This window comes from Bos javanicus, chromosome 3, assembly GCF_032452875.1.
Source record: "Bos javanicus breed banteng chromosome 3, ARS-OSU_banteng_1.0, whole genome shotgun sequence".
NCBI classification, from domain to species: Eukaryota; Metazoa; Chordata; class Mammalia; order Artiodactyla; family Bovidae; genus Bos; species Bos javanicus.
The window spans coordinates 55,387,001-55,406,805 of NC_083870.1; the positions used below are offsets into that span (position 1 = coordinate 55,387,001).

General features: G+C 39.7%; 1 protein-coding gene across 3 annotated transcripts in view; it reads right to left on the reverse strand.

Moving 5' to 3' along the window:
- PKN2 (protein kinase N2) overlaps window positions 1-14,267 on the reverse strand; it is a 134,622-nt gene extending 120,355 nt beyond the window's left edge. The window contains exon 1 of one of the 3 annotated variants that reach the window (XM_061411356.1): window positions 13,831-14,267. In XM_061411356.1, coding sequence (XP_061267340.1) covers window positions 13,831-13,878 — 48 coding nt within the window. In that variant the 5' untranslated portion in view covers window positions 13,879-14,267. The remainder of the gene's footprint in view (window positions 1-13,830) is intronic. The other 2 variants (XM_061411355.1, XM_061411357.1) reach the window with 2 other exon arrangements.
- Between the last annotated feature and the right edge of the window lie 5,538 nt (window positions 14,268-19,805).

The window sequence follows — 19,805 nt, forward strand, 5'->3', positions numbered from 1 at the left end:
CTTTTATTATTCTTACACACCATACTTCAGCATACTGATACTTTAAATTAAGACAATTATGGAAACACATACACCTTTTAGACAGCTATCCACATTATATTCTACATGAAGCAAAAGAGGGAAGAAAAGGGAAAACAACCTATGAAGTATGATCAGTTCTCTAGAGCTTTTACGCCCAACTTCGGTCAGCCTGTCAACCACAAAACTTAAATATTTAAAGAAAAATGAAGTAATCCTAAAATATAAACTTCCAAGGGAAAGATTACTGTTTACTATATACCAGGAATTTTATGTAAATCATTCAAAAAAACACATCAGGGAAATGCACCTCAAAACCACAATGAGATATTACTTAACATCTGTCAGAATGGCTAGCAACAAAAACAACACAAATAACAAAAAGAAAAATACTATATAATATCCCCTATTGCAGAATCTAAAGAAAAAAGATACAAATGAACTTATTTGCCAAGCAGAAGCAGACTCACAGACTTAGAGAAGGAAATTATAGTTAACAGAGGTGAGGGGTGGGGGTAGGGAGAACTATGCACTCCGGCATAGTTTGGGAGTTTCCGATTGACATGTATATGCTGCTGCTGCTGCTGCTGCTGCTAAGTCACTTCAGTTGTGTCCGACTCTGTGCGACCCCATAGACAGCAGCCCGTTAGGCTCCTCTGTCCCTGGGATTCTCCAGGCAAGAATACTGGAGTGGGTTGCCATTTCCTTCTCCAACTGACATGTATATACACTGCTGTTATTTAAAATGGATAACCAGCAAGGACCTGCTTGCTGTATAGTACAGGAACTCCCCTCAACATTATGTAACAACCTAACTGGGAAAACAATGTGAAAAGAATAAATACATGTATTATATAACTGAATCACTTTGCTGTACACCTGAAACTAACACAACATTGTTAATCGACTATGCTTCAAGATGAAATAAAAAGTTAAAATAAGCAAACGTTGGTGAGGATATGGAGAAAAGAGGACCCTCTTAAACTCTTGGTAAGAATGTAAATTGATACAGCCACTGCAGAAAACAGTTTTCTCAAAAAAACTAAAAATAGAACTACACGGGACCCAGTAATTCTACTCCTGTATATCCAAAAAAACCACAAAAGATTCAAAAAGATACATGAATCCCAATGTTCACAGCAGCATTATTTATATTTGCCAAGATATGGAAGCTATCTAAGCGTCTAAGTGTCCACCCACAGATGAATGGATAAAAGAAATTGTGGTACGTGCACGTGTTACACACACACACACACACACACACACACACACACACACACACAAAGGAATACTACTCAGCCATAAAAAAGAATGAAATTTTATCATCTGTAGCAACATGGATAGACTTGAAGGGTGTTATGCTAAGTGAAATAAGCCAGACACTGTATGGTGTCATTTACGTGTAGAATCTAAAAAATGTAACAAACTAGTGAAAATAACAAAAAAGAAGCAGACTCTGATAGAACAAACTAGTGGTTACCAGTAGGGAGAGGGGTGGAGGTAGGGGCAATACAGTAGTAGGGGATTAAGAGGTACAAAAAGGATACAGTGTACAATACAGGGAATACAGTCAATATTTTATAATAAAAAGCTATGGTTTTTCCAGTAGTCATATATGAATGTGAGAGTTGGACTACAAAGAAAGCTGAGTGCTAAAGAATTGATACTTTTGAACTGTGGTGCTGAAGAAGACTCTTGAGAGTCCCTTGGACTGCAAGGAGATCAAACCAGTCTATCCTAAAGGAAACCAGTCCTGAATATTCATTGAAAGGACTGATGCTGAAGCTGAAACTAAAATACTTTGGCCACCTGATTCGAAGAACTGACTCCTTGGAAAAAGATCCTGATGCTGGGAAATACTGAAGGCAGGAGGAGAAGGGGATGACAGAGGATGAGCTGGTTAGATGGTATCACCGACTCGATGGACATGAGTTTGAACAAGCTCCAGGAGTTGGTGATGGACAGGGAATCTTGGCGTGCTGCAGTCCATGGGGTTGCTAAGAGTCGGACACGACTGAGCGACTGAACTGAACTGATAAATGGAGCATAACCTTTAAAAATTGTGAATCACTATATTGTACACTGTAACTTACATACTGGGTTCCCCAGGTGGCTCACTGGTAAAGAATTTGTCTGCCAAGCAGGAGACATGGGTTCCATCCCCAGGTCAGGAAGATCCCCTAGAGAAGGACATGGCAACCCACTCCAGTATTCTTGCTTGGGAAATCCCATGGACAGAGGAGCCTGCTTCCTCTGTCCTATGGAAATTCTGAATTCCTCAAGAATTTAGGATTACTATGTAATCCCATGGTAATTTAGGATCCCTAAAGTACTATGTACATGCTCAAAGGCTCAGTCATGTTCAACTCTTATGTGACCCCAAGGACTATAGCCTGCCAGCCTCCTCTGTCCAGAGGATCTTCCTGAACCAGGAATTGAACCTGTGGCTCCTGTGACTCCTACTTTGGCAGGTGAATTGTTTACTACTGAGCTACCTGCTAAGTCACTTCAGTTGTGTCCAACTCTGTGCGATCCCATAGATGGCAGCCCACCAGGCTCCCCCGTCCCTGGGATTCTCCAGGCAAGAACACTAGAGTGGGTTGCCATTTCCTTCTCCAATGCATGAAAGTGAAAAGTGAAAGTGAAGTTGATAGTCATGTCTCACTCTTAGCAACCCCATGGACTGCAGCCTACCAGGCTCTTCCATCCATGGGATTTTCCAGGCAAGAGTACTGGAGTGGGGTGCCACTGCCTTCTCCGACTGAGCCACTTGGGAAGACCAAATTACTACGACTGAAGGTAATAAACTTAAAGTCATATACTGATCAACTGGCTCCACCTAAAGAAAAACAACATAATGCAGTTCTATTCCCTCATAAATACCACAGCAAAAATAGAAGAAAAAAAAACAGTTTAAAGTAATACACTTAAAATTTGGGGACTTTTAGGCAAAAGACTGATATTTATTCAACCTGCCTGCTAAGTCGCTTTAGTCGTGTCCAACTCTGTGACCCCGTGGACGGCAGCCCATGAGGCTCCCTCGTCCCTGGGATTCTCCAGGCAAGAACACTGGAGTGGGTTGCCATTTCCTTCTCCAATGCATGAAAGTGAAAAGTGAAAGTGAAGTCGCTCAGTCGTGTCCGACTCTTAGCGACCCCATGGACTGCAGCCTACCAGGCTCCTCCATCCATGGGATTTTCCAGGCAAGAGTACTGGAGTGGGGTGCCATTGCCTTCTCAAACTTTAATAAATAGCTACTGTGTACAAGTTGCTCTGCTCAGGACAAAACGGTAAAGATGAAGACAGCATATATAGTTCTTTTCATCAAAGATTTTAAGCATTCAACACAGGAGAGAAGATGAGGTAGGATACAAACAACTACAGTGGAATACAATGTATGGTAAAAGTCATGAGATAGAAAATAGCCTACTTAAGTTTTGAGGAGACATTATTCATGACTAGGGGAATATAAGGGAAAAAAATTAAAAAGCTGATTTAAACTATGTCCTAAAGAAGCATTCCAGTTGATAAAATGTAACAATATAGACAGAATATAGGTGAGAAAAAAATCGCTAATCACAGTATGCCTAAAAAACAGGTTGCATGAAAAGAGTTAAGAATTAAAAGGTATTTTGAGGCCACAACAATGACAGCTTTCAGTGCTGAGCTAAGAAATTAGGACTATATCTCACAAGCAGTCAGGAGTCCTTGGAAGCTGCAGACAACTTCTCAATCTAGCAGTTGTACACAGTCTAAACAAAAACAGAATGAGACTGAAAAGGTAGAGGTGGAATATTGCAATCCAATCCAAATGATAATCAGAGTCCAAACTTACATAGTGGCAAAGTGATGAATGAATTCACTTTACATAAGTAGAAGAATCAACCGAATAGGCTGAGACAGCAGTCAAGTAAAAGTGACCAGTAGGTTTTTTTAGTTTGGTCAACCAGGGAAAGAATGATCACCTTTAGGGATACAGAGAAGTCAGATGTAGTAACTGGTCACAGAATTAGTCATAGACATCATTTATTATGCATTTGTTTATGCAAGCATATATTAACTATAAGCCATATGTCAGGTGCTAGGGACAGAAAATCCAGTAAGATTTAATTCTTGTCCTGAAACTGATACACATATAATTTAACAATTGGATACACATCCAGTTTAACAACTGGATGAGTATTGACACATACTTGCCATATTGGATAATATATTCAGTTACAAGAGTTGCAAAATAGGAAGCAGGCTAATTTGCCAGTGGATCAAAATGCTACATGATCAATCAGTAAATTTACTTATTTATCAAAAAGGTACCTTAAGTTATAAAGTTTTCTTGATTATATGATATAAATATATTTATATATTCAACAAATGCATTTTTCTTAGTGGAATTTTAAGGAGTGCTCAATTTGTCAAAAAGTTTTTCAGGCAGACCATCAATAAATTTATCTAAAATAAAGATTAATTTTTTCATCAAAAGATACCACAGAAATGATAAGAACTGTATTTAGTATTCTAGATCTGTAAATACCAATAAATCCTGCAAGAGAAGACTATTTTCTATTTATATTCAATATTAAATCTGATCAACTACAGCACTTTATTGACAAGCTATGCATATAACTGAATAACCAATTCAGGAAAATGTAAATCAAGACCTAAATCAAGACCATAATAAGATCTCATTTTTCACTTTCCTCATCTGCAAAACATTAAGACAATACCAAATGTCAGAGAAGATGGATAAGCAAAGGATCTTTTATCTATTATATGCTGACATGAATATAAATTGGCACCACCACACTGGAAGCTGGGCATTACCATGTGAAGTAACAATTTTACATGCTGCTGCTGCTGCTGCTGCTAAGTCGCTTCAGTCGTGTCCAACTCTGTGCGACCCCATAGACGGCAGCCCACCAGGCTCCCCTGTCCCTGGGATTCTCCAGGCAAGAACACTGGAGTGGGTTGCCATTTCCTTCTCCAATGCGTGAAAGTGAAAAGTGGAAGTGAAGTTGCACAGTCGTGTACGACTCTTCGCGACCCCATGGACTTCAGCCTACCAGGCTCCTCCATCCATGGGATTTTCCAAGCAAGAGTACTGGAGTGGGATGCCATTGCCTTCTCTGACAATTTCTACATGTTGGTGTATAATTAACAGAAATTCATATATATGCAAGAAGAAAATATGCACAGAACATTCATCATTGTTCACAATTACAAAAACCATAAAATAAACACCCAATAAGGAAAAATCAGTGGATAACTATCCAAATATCCCATAAGGGGAGAGCTGAATATTTTACTCATTGAAATGTTACACAGCAAATACAATATGGTTCAATCAGCAATATAAGTGAAAAATCAAGTTTGGAGAGACCATAAACAACTCAATAAGAGATACAACTTTTAGCCTTCAGAATGGGAGAAAATAATAGCAAATGAAGCAACTGACAAACAACTAATCTTAAAAATATACAAGCAACTCCTACAGCTCAACTCCAGAAAAATAAATGAGCCAATCAAAAAATGGGCCAAAGAACTAAATAGACATTTCTCCAAAGAAGACATACAGATGGCTAACAAACACATGAAAAGATGCTCAACATCACTCATTATCAGAGAAATGCAAATCAAAACCACTATGAGGTACCATTTCACACCAGTCAGAATGGCTGCGATCCAAAAGTCTACAAGCAATAAATGTTGGAGAGGGTATGGAGGAAAGGGAACCCTCTTACACTGTTGGTGGGAATGCAGACTAGTACAGCCACTATGGAGAACAGTGTGGAGATTCCTTAAAAAACTGGAAATAGAACTGCCTTATGATCCAGCAATCCCACTGCTGGGCATACACACTGAGGAAACCAGAAGGGAAAGAGACACGTGTACCCCAATGTTCATCGAAGCACTGTTTATAATAGCCAGGACATGGAAGCAACCTAGATGTCCATCAGCAGATGAATGGATAAGAAAGCTGTGGTACATATACACAATGGAGTATTACTCAGCCATTAAAAAGAATACATTTGAATCAGTTCTAATGAGGTGGATGAAACTGGAGCCTATCATACAGAGTGAAGTAAGCCAGAAGGAAAAACACCAATACAGTATACTAACGCATATATATGGAATTTAGAAAGATGATAACAATAACCCTGTGTACGAGACAGCAAAAGTGACGTTGATGTATGGAACAGTCTTATGGACTCTGTGGGAGAGGGAGAGGGTGGGAAGATTTGGGAGAATGGCATTGAAACATGGAAAATATCAGGTATGAAACGAGATGCCAGTCCAGGTTCGACGCACGATACTGGATGCTTGGGGCTAGTGCACTGGGACGACCCAGAGGGATGGTATGGGGAGGGAGGAGGGAGGAGGGTTCAGGATGGGGAGCACATGTATACCTGTGGCGGATTCATTTTGATATTTGGCAAAACTAATACAATTATGTAAAGTTTAAAAATAAAATTAAAAAAAAAAAAGAGATACAACTTTTAGAATTATATGTCCAAGAAAACTGAATTCAAAGAAAGAGAATTAACACAGAACTCAACATGATGGTTACTCTGGATGACAAGAAAGTGGAGGTAGGGGAATGGAATAAAGAAAAGCCATGTGTAGGTTAAGATCCTAGCTTTGTGGGGGAGTTAGGGAGTGTGTAGTGATTCCTGGGTGTTTATTACAATATATATAGATGGATAATGATTAATCCAAACCAGTGTACCTAAGGTTTAATAAAAAGAAAAATAAAATCTGAAAATTTAATGAAATTTGTTCAATGAAAATTCTGAAACAGACAAAAGAAGCACCTCCTTAGAGAATTACTTCACAAATAACTATAGCAAAGGGAAAACAATATGATTAATTGTAAAATACATAATTTCAGCACACATATTAGGTTATAAGTATATTTTCTGCAATCTAAAATAAATTCTTAATTCTATAATAACAACATTCCAATAAATTAAGATGTCTGTAAGCCAGAGCAGTAAAGCTTCAACCAATTATAAAAACTAAACATTGCCATTTCCTAAAATAGACAAATTCTTATAATAATGGTATATATTATGTAATTCTTATCTATCAGTTCATCTCTATAACATGACATCAACATTTAGATGTTGATGTCTAAATGATGTTACCTTCAGATGTTACCTTCGGATCTAAGGTATTTATTATCATCATCAAATACACTCCTCAGGCTTTCCTGTTCTTCATTTTTAACAGATAATAGTTATGTATATACTGTTAGAAAACTTTAAGGTTTCTGAGATTGTGAAAAACTAAATGTGACGTGGTATTTGCTGTGGTATTTATGAGGGAATAGAACTGCATTATGTTGTTTTTCTTTAGGTGGAGCCAGTTGATCAGTATATGACTTTAAGTTTATTACCTTCAGTTGTAAGTAGTTTTTCTTTAGGTGGAGCCAGTTGATCAGTATATGACTTTAAGTTTTTATTTTGTTTTTCTTTAGGTAAGATGGGTTTCTGAAAAACAGTAGACACTTGACAATTGTTTAACATAGAACACAATACTAGAAAATGACACAAAATTAACTACTCTATTCACACATCATATATGCGTCTGGAAGTAACATTATTTTAAGAGATATTCATCTCTACAAACTACCACTCCACTCTTCCCATTTGTTTAAAAATAGACACAGAGGAACTACATGATAAGAGACATGAAAATTTACTGTTGCCAAATTTAAAAATCAGAAAGGAGAGCCCAAGGAATCAGATGCAAAGCCCTGGGGCCAAAAGAAAACACCTGGAAAAGGCCCTTCAGTTCAGTTCAGTTCAGTCGCTCAGTCTTGTTAGTTCCCAATGTTGGAGAGACAGGCAGTGGCACCCCACTCCAGTACTCTTGCCTGGAAAATCCCATGGATGGAAGAGCCTGGTAGGCTGCAGTCCATGGGGTTGCTAAGAGTGAGACATGACTATCAACTTCACTTTCACTTTTCACTTTCATGCATTGGAGAAGGAAATGGCAACCCACTCCAGTGTTCTTGTCTGGAGAATCCCAGGGACGGGGGAGCCTGGTGGGCTGCCGTCTATGGGGTCGCACAGAGTCGGACACGACTGACACGACTTAGCAGCAGTAGGCCTCCCTGTCCATACCTTTCCTACTCAACACTGGTAACAGGACTTCCCTGGTGACTCTGTGGATAAGAATCCATCTGCCAATGAAGGGGATGTGGGTTGGATCCCTAGTCTGTGAAGATCCCACATGGTGTGGAGCGACTAAGCCCATGCACCACAACTACTGAGCCCACGTGCTACAACTACTGAAGCCTGTGCACCTGGAGTCTGTGCTCCACACACCACAACGCCTCCACTGGCGGCAACTAGAGAAAGCTCTTGCAAAGCAATGAAGACCCAGCGCAGCCAAAAACAAATAGATAAAAACTTAAAATAATTTTAAAATATATATTGATCATTTGTGAATAGTAGGAGCTGTAAGGAGACTAGAACTAATCTCTATTGTACTAATTAGAGACAATAAGAAAACATGACCATTTTAGAGCTATCATTTTATAATACTAGTTTCAGCACAAAGACTTACTCAAAATCAAAATATTTTGAGACAAAAACAGTCAATAAAACTAATTAGATCCATTTATCAAGAACTAGTGGCAACTTTTAACTTATAGTTATTTCTGTCTTAAAACTCTATGAACCTCATTTCTCTGTAAATTTCTAGTAAGTAATATAGGATATCGGAGAAGGCAATGGCACCCCACTCCAGTACTCTTGCTTGGAAAATCCCATGGACAGAGGAGCCTGGTAGGCTGCAGTCTATGGGGTCCCTAAGAGTGAGACACAACTGAGCGACTTCACTTTCACTTTTCACTTTCATGAATTGGAAAAGGAAATGGCAACCCACTCCAGTGTTCTTGCCTGGAGAATCCCAGGGACAGGGGAGCCTGGTGGGCTGCCGTCTCTGGGGTTGCACACGGTCAGACACAACTGAAGCAACTTAGCAGCAGCAGTAGCAGCAGCAATATAGGATACAGAAGGAAGAAAAAATAACAAATCAGTATGTTGTATACCTTAAAATTACACATTGTATGTCAAATATCTCTCCCTCTTTTTTTTTAATAAAAGCGAAGAAAAAGAGGAAATGAACTCAAATGCCCTGGGACTCATACGTTCGAAAAGTTTGTCAGTTAACTGACTGATAGAACTATGAGACTATGAACACATTTTATTTTCTTTGTGCTTTTCTGCATTTTCCTGATTTTCTAGAATAAACCTGTATTACATCCAGTTCAGTTCAGTCGTTCAGTCTTGTCCGACTCTTTGCGACCCCATGAATTGCAGCACGCCAGGCCTCCCTGTCCATCAACCAACCCCCGGAGTTCACTCAGACTCACATCCACTGAGTCAGTGATGCCATCCAGTCATTGATAACTTGAAAAAAGCTGTGAAACTTGTCTTACCCATGTGCCTACATTCTCATACTACATTCCTCCAACTCACACTGACGTCTTAATCCTCACAACACAGACACTGTCTACTTTTCAGTATCACTGCAAAATAGATGTCACCTCCTAACTTCCCATCAAATGGGTAAAATTCCCTGGTAGCTCAGACGGTAAAGCACCTGCCTACAATGCGGGAGACCCGGGTTCGATCCCTGGGTGGGAAGATCCCCTGGAGAAGTAAATGGCACCCCACTCCAGTATTCTTGCCTGGAAAATCCCATTGACTGAGGAGCCTGGTAGGCTACAGTCCATGGGGTCGCAGAGAGTCAGACACAACTGAGCGACTTCACTTCACTTCACATGTAGATTTAACATAACTAGTGCAGAAATCCTTTTGAACTTTTAAAGGGAATATTCTGGGGACAAGGGATTAGCTATGTAAACTAAAGAAAACTAAGTAATCGTAAGCAACTTCTAACAGTCAAGACATCCTAGGTAACAAACTGAACCTTTGAATCAATGTACTGAGTACTTACTCAGTGTTAAATGCATAGCCTGGTTACATAGCTTAAATTTTTAAAGCAAAGTTTATCTTATGGATAGTCTACAGAGAACTATGAAATCTTTTGGAAAGTTTTGAGCAAACATTTAACAACTTTCATCAGAAACAGTAATTGTTAAATGAAGAAAACCTGAAAAAAAGGTTATTTGTACTGTTATTCTTTATAGAATGCTACACCTTATTTGCAGTAATAAAGTACTGTTAAATGACCTAACTAAATGTGGAAATCACTTTTCCTTGTTATAGAGGAACCTAATAAAGAGAAGTTTAAATTAAAGTTAGCTTTGTTTAACTATATTCTGGGCCAATTTTTAGAAAGTTCACATATTTACAACATCAGAATACAAAACATTTATTTATGGGTCCACATATTACAAATGGTATAGTGGGAAAGATATAAATCCAAACTCAAACTCAAGACTTACAGTGTGAACATGAATGACTTACTATTTCTGAACTTAAGTTTCCTGATCTGTAAAATGGAAATAACAACATTAACTTTACTGGATGGTTTTCAAGATTATATAAAGTACACAGGGTACCAAGTACATTGTTTGACATAGTGCAGATAATCAAGAAATGTTTTTGTACTTTCCTGTAGAAAGTGAAAGCCATATCCTGTCATCTTTATGCCCTCTGATAGACCTTTGGTAGCTACTTAATAAATGTTTCTTGAAATGAATCCCTGTAATTTAAGACTAATTAACTCAACCTTCCACTTAAGCAAGTCACCTCTACCTAAACAAATTCTGCTGAGAAGGGAACTTAAGATTCCCAACACTTTATTAACCATTCTGATGAAGATGAATTTCTAATAATCAACCAGGTAATTTTATTAGTATGCTACTCAATATTTGAGTCTGCACTCTACAAAATTACTGTCATAGCCAACATTTTCATTTTGAGATTCTTTATATAGTTTTCATTCAGTTTTTGTGGTATTAAACTTTAATTTCTTTGGCTTTACAAAAGTATCTCACTAATTTTCCCACTACACTTCAAATAAAAAACAAGAGAACAGGACATAGTTAATTATAAGAGATAATTAGAAATTACCAACCAAGTTTATATTTTTTAACAGCCTATTTTTGTTTTTACCACAGCAAATATTCTTCCTTACACATTAAAGCCTCCAGCCATCAAAGTTTGTGTATACTTTACTAATGATTCCTTGCTGAATAAGCCTCCTAAATGACTAACAAGAATGAGGAACATTACATTATACAAAAATATTACAGTAATTAATAAGACTGGTTTCAGGTTTTCTTTGTCTTTTCATAACCAAAAGTTATTGGTTTCATCTCAAGTAGAAAAGTATTTCAAATTCCATAATATAATTTGAAAAATAAATTTTTAAAAGTTGGATATACAATATTTCTAAATAAATATCAATTTCATTAAAAGAGGCTGTAACATGTAACTTTCAGTGAGATAAGGGAAAGTAACAGTTTTCAACTAAACAATTAAAAATTTTGCTATACAAATGACTATTTAAATACTTAAAATCTTTACAGCAGAAAAGCATTAAGAACCTCACATTAAACAACTTTTCAATTTAAATAAATTCAAACAACTTAGACGGTTTTTAAAAATTGGTTCTCCAAACAAGTTTGATAAATACTTGGTTACTATATTCTAGTTTCATAACCCAATGAAATAATAGAATGTCTGAACAGATGCATAATACTTGTGAAGCAAATTTTATCATGGTTTATTTGAGTGCCGATATAAATACTATTCTCAATTATTTTAATAAACATGATAAAGTTCAAATGCAATAACCTTTATTAGAACTAAGAGTCAAGTATACCAAGAAAAATGCCCTGGATATACATGACAGCCTATCAGTAACACTTAATAAAAACTATGCTTTTTCTGGAGGGAGTTATATTTTAGTTTATTTAAAAGTTTAGCTTTAGATTGGATGTTCCCCTAGTTTGGTCCCATTTTTAAAATACTCATGTTTAAATATTTCTATTTATTTAACATGCTTCCTTGTTACTGTAAAAACCGGTCTTATCAAAAGTTTCTAAATCTTATATTTTAATACAGATGAAAATATATTTTCACATTCAGTGCTAAAGTAAGAATCTTTTATGTCAACTCTCTATAAATACAAATAAGGATACCAAATACTTTATGATTCTGAAGCCACTCTACTCAAAGAAAATTCTCTTGTCATTTCCAAGGTTTTTTTCAGTCATTAGTATGCTTTTCATATTTCAAGGCTAGATAATGGAAAGCGTTTCCAATGTGCCTCAAATTTCACTTCAAAAGCTCATGTAAAGTAATAAAACAAATTCCATTCATTTAGCAAACTGGTATGTTGTAAGACCTCCTTAGAAAAAGCTAAGAGTAATTAGAACACTATACAGCAACATGTTCAGTAATATGAAATTCAGCTGTGCGTTTCTAAAGGATTCCAAATTCACAAACGTGCATTGATACACCTTACTGAAATTTCTATTTTTCATGGAGGAAATATCAAGTATTACAACAGTGCCGTCAAGCTTACATCTAAATGCACAATAAACCAACTAATACAGGATTTTACCGAAAAATATATTTAAACAGCAAAAAATGTAGAAGCAACTGAATTTTGAAATCAAGAATCAATCCTTCAGGGTGCCTAGATTAAGCTTTCTCAAAAAAATTAACTGCCCAGCACATACACAAAACATCAATGTAAGTGGGCTATTTTTTTCTTCTCTTAATTTCCATCTCAATCTTCAAGTAGCTAGAAAACGACTATATTTAAACAAACCAAAATAAGTTTAAGTCAGAGAACAAGCATGAAACTTTAATCCAGATGTAAACATCTCTGGTACACTCCAAAGTAAAAAAATAAACTCTACAAGGTAGCGCACATCATAGAGATCTAAAAACAAAAATCATGCCTACATCATCAAATATTTAGCTGGAAAATGGAAAGAATAATATTGCTACTTAACGTGGACTTAACTAATTAAGCGATCTATTTTGTTCTCGTCTTCTGCAAGCATGTGGTGCCCAACATTTTCCCTGAGTCGACTGCTTTGCCCTTTGTAAACAACTTCTGTAGCTCTTTTTCTGGTATTCAAACAGGAGGGAAAATGAAAGCCTGAAAAGCATCAGCATCTGGGCTTCCGGATCTGAGCAGGGGAGTAGTTGAGAAGGGGACCTGTATCTATTCGTTTAACAACAACAACAAAAAAGAGTAGCCCGCAAGATAAAAGAAAAAAAAAATCTAGTCACCTGAAGAGGGCTGGTGAAGTGAAGCAAGCATTTGGTGAGATACTTCCCCCCCTCCCTTTTTTTTTTTTTTCCCCTTAAAAAAAGAAAGAAAAAAAAACTTGTCTGGGGGCTGGAAGTTATGGGGGCGCTCTTTGTGCGGAGTCGGAGGGGAAGGGGAGGGACGAGAAAACAGCTTGGGAGTCATTCAAAGGAGTTTAAGGAGCGGTGTTCTAGGGAAAGGCGGGGCGGGGCCCCGCCAAGAGGAGGGAGGGGGCGCCAGGGGTGTCCGCGGGCGGCTCTGACACTAAGAAGGGGGCAGCGGGCTGGCCGCCCCCGCACCGAGTGAGAGCGGAATTCGGCCGCAAGATGGGGTCCCTCTGGTGGGTAGAGTCAAATTAAAGCGGTGGCAGGCCAGGGCTCCAGCGGGGCCAGAGGCTCTGGCTTCAGAAGGAAGCGGCTCCCGAGTGACATCCCAGAGTTTCCGCACTTAGCGGGCTAGGGGCGCGGCGGCCACACGGCTCCCCACGGCCCCCTACCCGGAGCCAGACCCTCCCCCTCCCTCCCTCTCTCCTCCGCCACCGCCTCGCGCCCGGGCCGCGGCCCTTACCTGCAGTTCGGTGAGCAGAATTTCCCCCCGTTCGGGATTGGACGCCATTGCGATCCGCTCTGAACTCCGCACCTGGACGCAGCCGCTGCCGGCGAAGGGAGAAGGCGGGACGGGATCCGGGGTGGGGGGTGAGGAGTGGGGAGAGAAAGAAAAAACCTAGGGATTCATGGAGGCGCAGCCCCCGCTGGAGGCGCGGCTTAGGTTCATGGAGAGCGGCGGGGAGCGAGGGTACTAGTAGCGGGCTCCCCCTCGCCGCCCGCCGCCGCCGCCGCTCGCCCGCCCGTCTGCGCCGGACTCCCTTGCTCAGTCGCTGCCTCTGGGCGACACCAGGAGCCGCCTTAAACCTCTCGGTGCAGGGCGGTGCGGCCGCGGCGGCAGCTCCTCCTGTCGCACCATTTGGCTGTCACCTCGTCGCAAAAGCGGCCTCACTTGGCGGCAGGCAGGTCACGTGACGGCCACGGCCACCGCCTCCCGCCGGGCTGGGAAGGTGGGGCGTAGGGACCCCAAGGGCGGGATGGCTTTCGACACGACTCCGCGGCGGGGACTGCCATTGGACCCCGTCGGGGTGAAAAGGAGGGGAACGGCTTGGGCTCGCGTCTCCTGGGAGGCGGGAAATGGAAGAAGAAAACACACGCCCGCTTTCCTGCTGCGTTTAACGGCCCTGCCGAGAACGCTGGAAGTCGGGAGCCTACTCCTTTTCTTTTCGCCAGGCCCCTTTCTCTTTTCTAGCCCAAGTTTAGGCCTAACGCAAAGGGACCCCTTTCTAACCTCCACAACGCCAAAAGTTTCGAGACTCAAACCTTACAGATTAGTCCGCAGCCCAAGCGATTAATTCGTGCGTTTTGCTCTCTCTCCTGCTTTGCGCCGCTCCGCGACCAGTAAGGTGCTCAGCTGGTGAAACTTGGGCGTGGTCTGTACATTTCAAGACGTGTTAGCGGCTCTCGACCTTTGGCAACTTTTAATGCACGGTGTTTTAAAGATACCATTTCCTAAGCGCTGCACTATGGTATATGTATGTATGTGTGTGTGTGTGCTCACTCGTGTCGGACTCTTTGCAATCCCATGGACCCGTCGCCCGCCAGGCTCCTGTGTCCTTGGAATTTTCCAGGCAAGAATGTTGGAGGGTGTTGCCTTTTCCTCCTCCAAGGGATCTTCCCAATCCAGGGATCGAACCCGTCTCTCTTGAGTCTCTTGCGTTGGCAGACCGATTACCGCTAGCACTATGGTTTGGGCTGTAGCATTCCGCTGAACTTAGAATTTAATTAGGTAGTTTTTTGAATTGTTTAACTGAATCTAAAGTGAAGGAGGTGGGACGGTTTTACCCTCATGAATGGGGAAAAGCCAGCTTTCCCTGGTGTAGTAAACATCCAAGCTAACCTGTCTGTTAGTAACCTAGAGTTAGATAGTCTTAAGTTTGGGTTCAAGAAATGACACTGTAGTATTCAGGAATGTCAATAAAATCTCCGACCCTTAGCTTTTGTCTGAGTAGTGAATGGATATTCTAGGCAACTGGGTGACTTATTATATGAGACTGAGACACCTTGGCTTTGTTAAAAGCTGTTTAAGGAAAGTGATAGCGATTGTTTAGTTAGCTAGCTACTTGACGGATGGTTTCATGAGCATACTTTTTAAGTATGCTGTCCTGAACTTTTATTGCTGCATGTAAGATCTGTTGGGCTGATGCTAGGGCTTAAGTTTATCTTTTTGTCTTCTGAAGTCTAATGCATTTGTTTTACAAACATTTGTTGAAGGCCTAGTGTTCTTTGATGTTTTCTGTACTCCACGTGATAAAGATTTTTTCTGATAAGTATTTCATACGTTTAAAAACTGATCATATGTTTAATACATTGGGCTTTCCAGGTGGCTCAGTGGTAAAGAATTCGCCAAAATCTGCCTGCCAAGCAAGAAATGTGGGTTTGATCCCTGGGTGGGAAGGAGCTCTTAAGAGAAGGAAATGGCAACCCATGCCAGTATTCTTGCCTGGGAAATCCTTTGGAGAGAGGATCCTGGCAGGCTACGGTCCATGGGCTCTCAAAGGCTTGGACACTACTTAGCAACTAAACAGTAACAACATGTTTAGTACGTTGATTGGTTGAAAATGATAATTAAAATATATCAAATACTTGGAAAAGCCAGAACGAATGTCCTCCCTGTAAGAGCCAGACAGTGTTCTAGACCCTGGAGCTACAGCTAAGATTAAGAAAGTCTTTGTCCCCAAAGTGACTGATCCTTTGCAGAAACCAACTTGTATCCAAAACTGTAATGCAATTTTATATGGCAATTGTGAAATGTTGGGGTCCCACCAAATTCAGATATATGTATATGTATGTATATATACATATACATATATGTCAAATTCCTCTGTTCATGGGATTTTCTAGGCAAGAATACTGGAGTGGGCTGCCATTTCCTTTCTTCCCAACCCAGGGATTGAACCCGTGTCTCCTGCACGTTTCCTGCGTTGCAGGCAGATTCTTTACCAGTGAGCCACCACGAGGCCTGAGTTTATGCTAAAGTTTTGCCAAAAGAATGCACTGGTCATGACAAACACCCTCTTCCAACAATACAAGAGAAGACTCTAGACATGGACATCACCAGATGGTCAACACTGAAATCAGATTGATTATATTCTTTGCAGCCAAGGTGGAGAAGCTCTATACAGTCAGCAAAAACAACACCAGGTGCTGACTGTGGCTCAGATCATGAACTCCTTATTGCAAATTGAGACTTAAACTGAAGAAAGTAGGGAAAATCACTAGACCATTCAGGTATGACCTAAATCAAATCCCTTATAATTATACAGTGGAAGTGACAGACAGATTCGACAGATTAGATCTGATAGACGGAGTGCCTGAAGAACTATGGATGGAGGTTTGTGACATTGTTCGGGAGGCAGTGATCAAGACCATCCCCAAGAAAAAGAAAGGCAAAATGGTTGTCTGACGAGGCCTTAAAAATAGCTGAGTAAAGAGAAACGAGAGGCAAAGGAGAAAAGGAAAGATATACCCATGTGAATGCAGAGTTCCAAAAAATAGCAAGGAGAGATAAGAAAGCCTTCCTCAGTGATCAATGCAAAGAAATAGAGGAAAACAATAGAACAGGAAAGACTAGAGATCTCTTCAAGAAAAAAGGACAGAAATGGTATGGATCTAACAGAAGCAGAAGATATTAAGAAGACGTGGCAAGAATACACAGAAGAACTATACGAAAAAGATCTTCACCACCCAGATAATCATGATGGGGTGATCACTCACCTACAGCCAGACATCCTGGAATGTAAAGTCAAGTGGGTCTTAGGAAGTATCGCTATGAACAAAACTAGTGGAAGTAGGTGATGGAATTCCAATTGAGCTATTTCAAATCCTAAAAGATGATTCTGTGAAAGTGTTACATTCAGTATGCCAGCAAATCTGGAAAACTCAGCAGTGGCCACAGGACGGGAAAAGGTCAGTTTTCATTCCATCCCAAAGAAAGTCAATGCGGAAGAATGTTCAAACTACTGCACAATTGCACTCATCTCACACACTAGTAAAGTGATGCTCAAAATTCTCCAAGCCAGGCTTCAACAGTACTGTGAACTGTGAACTTCCAGATGTTCAAGCTCTTTTTAGAAAAGGCAGAGGAACCAGAGATCACATTGCCAACGTCCACTGGATCATTGGAAAAGCAAGAGAATTCCAGAAAAACATATATTTCTGCTTTATTAACTATGCCAAAGCCTTTGACTGTGTGGATCACAACAAACTGTGGAAAATTCTTCAAGGGATGGGAATAACAGACCACCTGACCTGCCTCCTGAGAAATCTGTATGCAGGTCAAGAAGCAACAGTTAGTACTGGACATGAAACAACACACTGGTTCCAAATCAGGAAAGGAGTACATCAAGGCTGTATGTTGTCACCCTGCTTATTTAACTTATATGCAAATTACATCATGCGAAGTGCCGGGCTGGATGAAGCACAAGCTGGAATCAAGATTGCTGGGAGAAGTATCAATAACCTCAGATACGCAGATGACACCACCCTTATGGCAGAAAGTGAAGAGGTACTAAAGAGCCTCTTGAGGAAGGTGAAAGAGGAGAGTGAAAAAGTTGTCTTAAAACTCAACATTCAGAAATCATGGCATCCAGTCCAGTTACTTCATGGCACATAGATGGTGAAATAATGGAAACAGAGACTTTATTTTGGGGGGCTCCAAAATCACTGCAGATGGTGACTGCACCCATGAAATTAAGACACTTACTCCTTGGAAGAAAAGCTATGACCAACCTAGACTGCATACTGAAAAGCAGAGACATTACTTTGCCAACAAAGGTCCATCTAGGCAAAGCTATGGTTTCTCCAGTAGTCACGTATGGATGTGAGAGTTGGATTATGAAGAAAACTGAGTGCCAAACAATTGATGCTTTTGAACTGTGATGTTGGAGAAGACTCTTGAGAGTCCCTTGGACTGCAAGGAGATCCAACCAGTCCATCCTAAAGGAAACCAGTCCTGAATATTGGAAGGATTGATGCTGAAACTCCAATACTTTGGCTACCTGATGTGAAGAACTGACTCATTTGAAAAGACCCTGGTGCTGGGAAAGATTGAAGGCAGAAGGAGAAGGGGATGACAGAGGATGAGATGGTTGGCTGGCATCACTTTCACAATGGACATGAGTTTTAGTCAGCTCCGGGAGTTGGTGATGGACAGGGAGGCCTGGCGTTCTGCAGTCCATGGGGTCACAAAGAATCGGACACGACTGAGCGACTGAACTGAACATATATATATATAGTCTGTGTGTAGTAAACATATATCAACTAACTTTAAGTGTACAGTTCAATGGCATCAAATGCATGAGATATATTTTGCTTGTTTTTCTTTTGCCTTTTTTCAGAATGGATTTAAGATGGCTGACACACATAGCAAGTGCTTAATAATGATGTAATTTTAAAATACCTATGTAAGGAGTTAGATAGCCAATGAGCATTCTTTTTAAAAATAAACAGATATAAAAGTGTTCACCTATTAGTACTGTGGAATTTTAAAACTAGAAGAGACTTAAAATGTTGAGTCCAATTCTTATTATAGGTAGAAGAAAATAAGCCATAATTTACTTAACTAATTAGCATGGAAACATTATTAGTGGCAGAGATGGAAATTGGAATCTTAGTCTCCTAATTGCCAATTCTGTGCTTGTTTAAACCTACAGCATGCTGCTATAAGTACTTTAAAATAGATTCCTCATTTAAATTGAACTCAAAACATAATCTCTCTAATATTTTTTCCAAAGAAAAAGACTTCAAACTTTACATGTTTCCAATGCTAAATCAAGTATTGATAGTAATTTTAATTTCAGGTATCACATGTAAATGTAAGCAACCAGCATAAAAAGTTTTTAAAGTTATGGGAATTATTTCTGATGTTAGTTTATGTTGGGGAGAACAATACAAAAGGGAATCAAGACAATATAAAAACTGCCTGAGAATCTAAAAAATGTGGTGATTTAAACAGTAAATTAGCTTAAGGTACTACTACCCAGATCCCAGTCTATGATGGGGGGAATAGTGAGGAGAAAGACCAAGTAATAGAATGTGTAATGTATTTATCAAAATGAAGCACACTTGAAAAAGTTTTAATGGACACATATATCATGTTGCTTCAAATGAGTTGTATTCAATCCCTACTTGCAAATGTCTTTAGAGAATCCTAAATACAGTTCATCTCAAGTTATGGTATCATTTATGTTAACAATGGAAAAAATAATGAAAAAGAGGGTTTTTAAAATTTTATTTCCATATAAGAAATTAAAGACCTAAAAAGTATCTGAATTGTGTCACTAGTTATGAAGGTAGCTATTAATTTTTTTCATGGATATTTTAAAGGTCTTTAAGAAGTTGTTTTTGTTATTTAGTCACTAAGTCGTGTCTGATTCTTTATGACCCCAGGGACTGCAGCATGCCAGGCTTCTCTGTCGTCCACTATCTCCTGAGGTT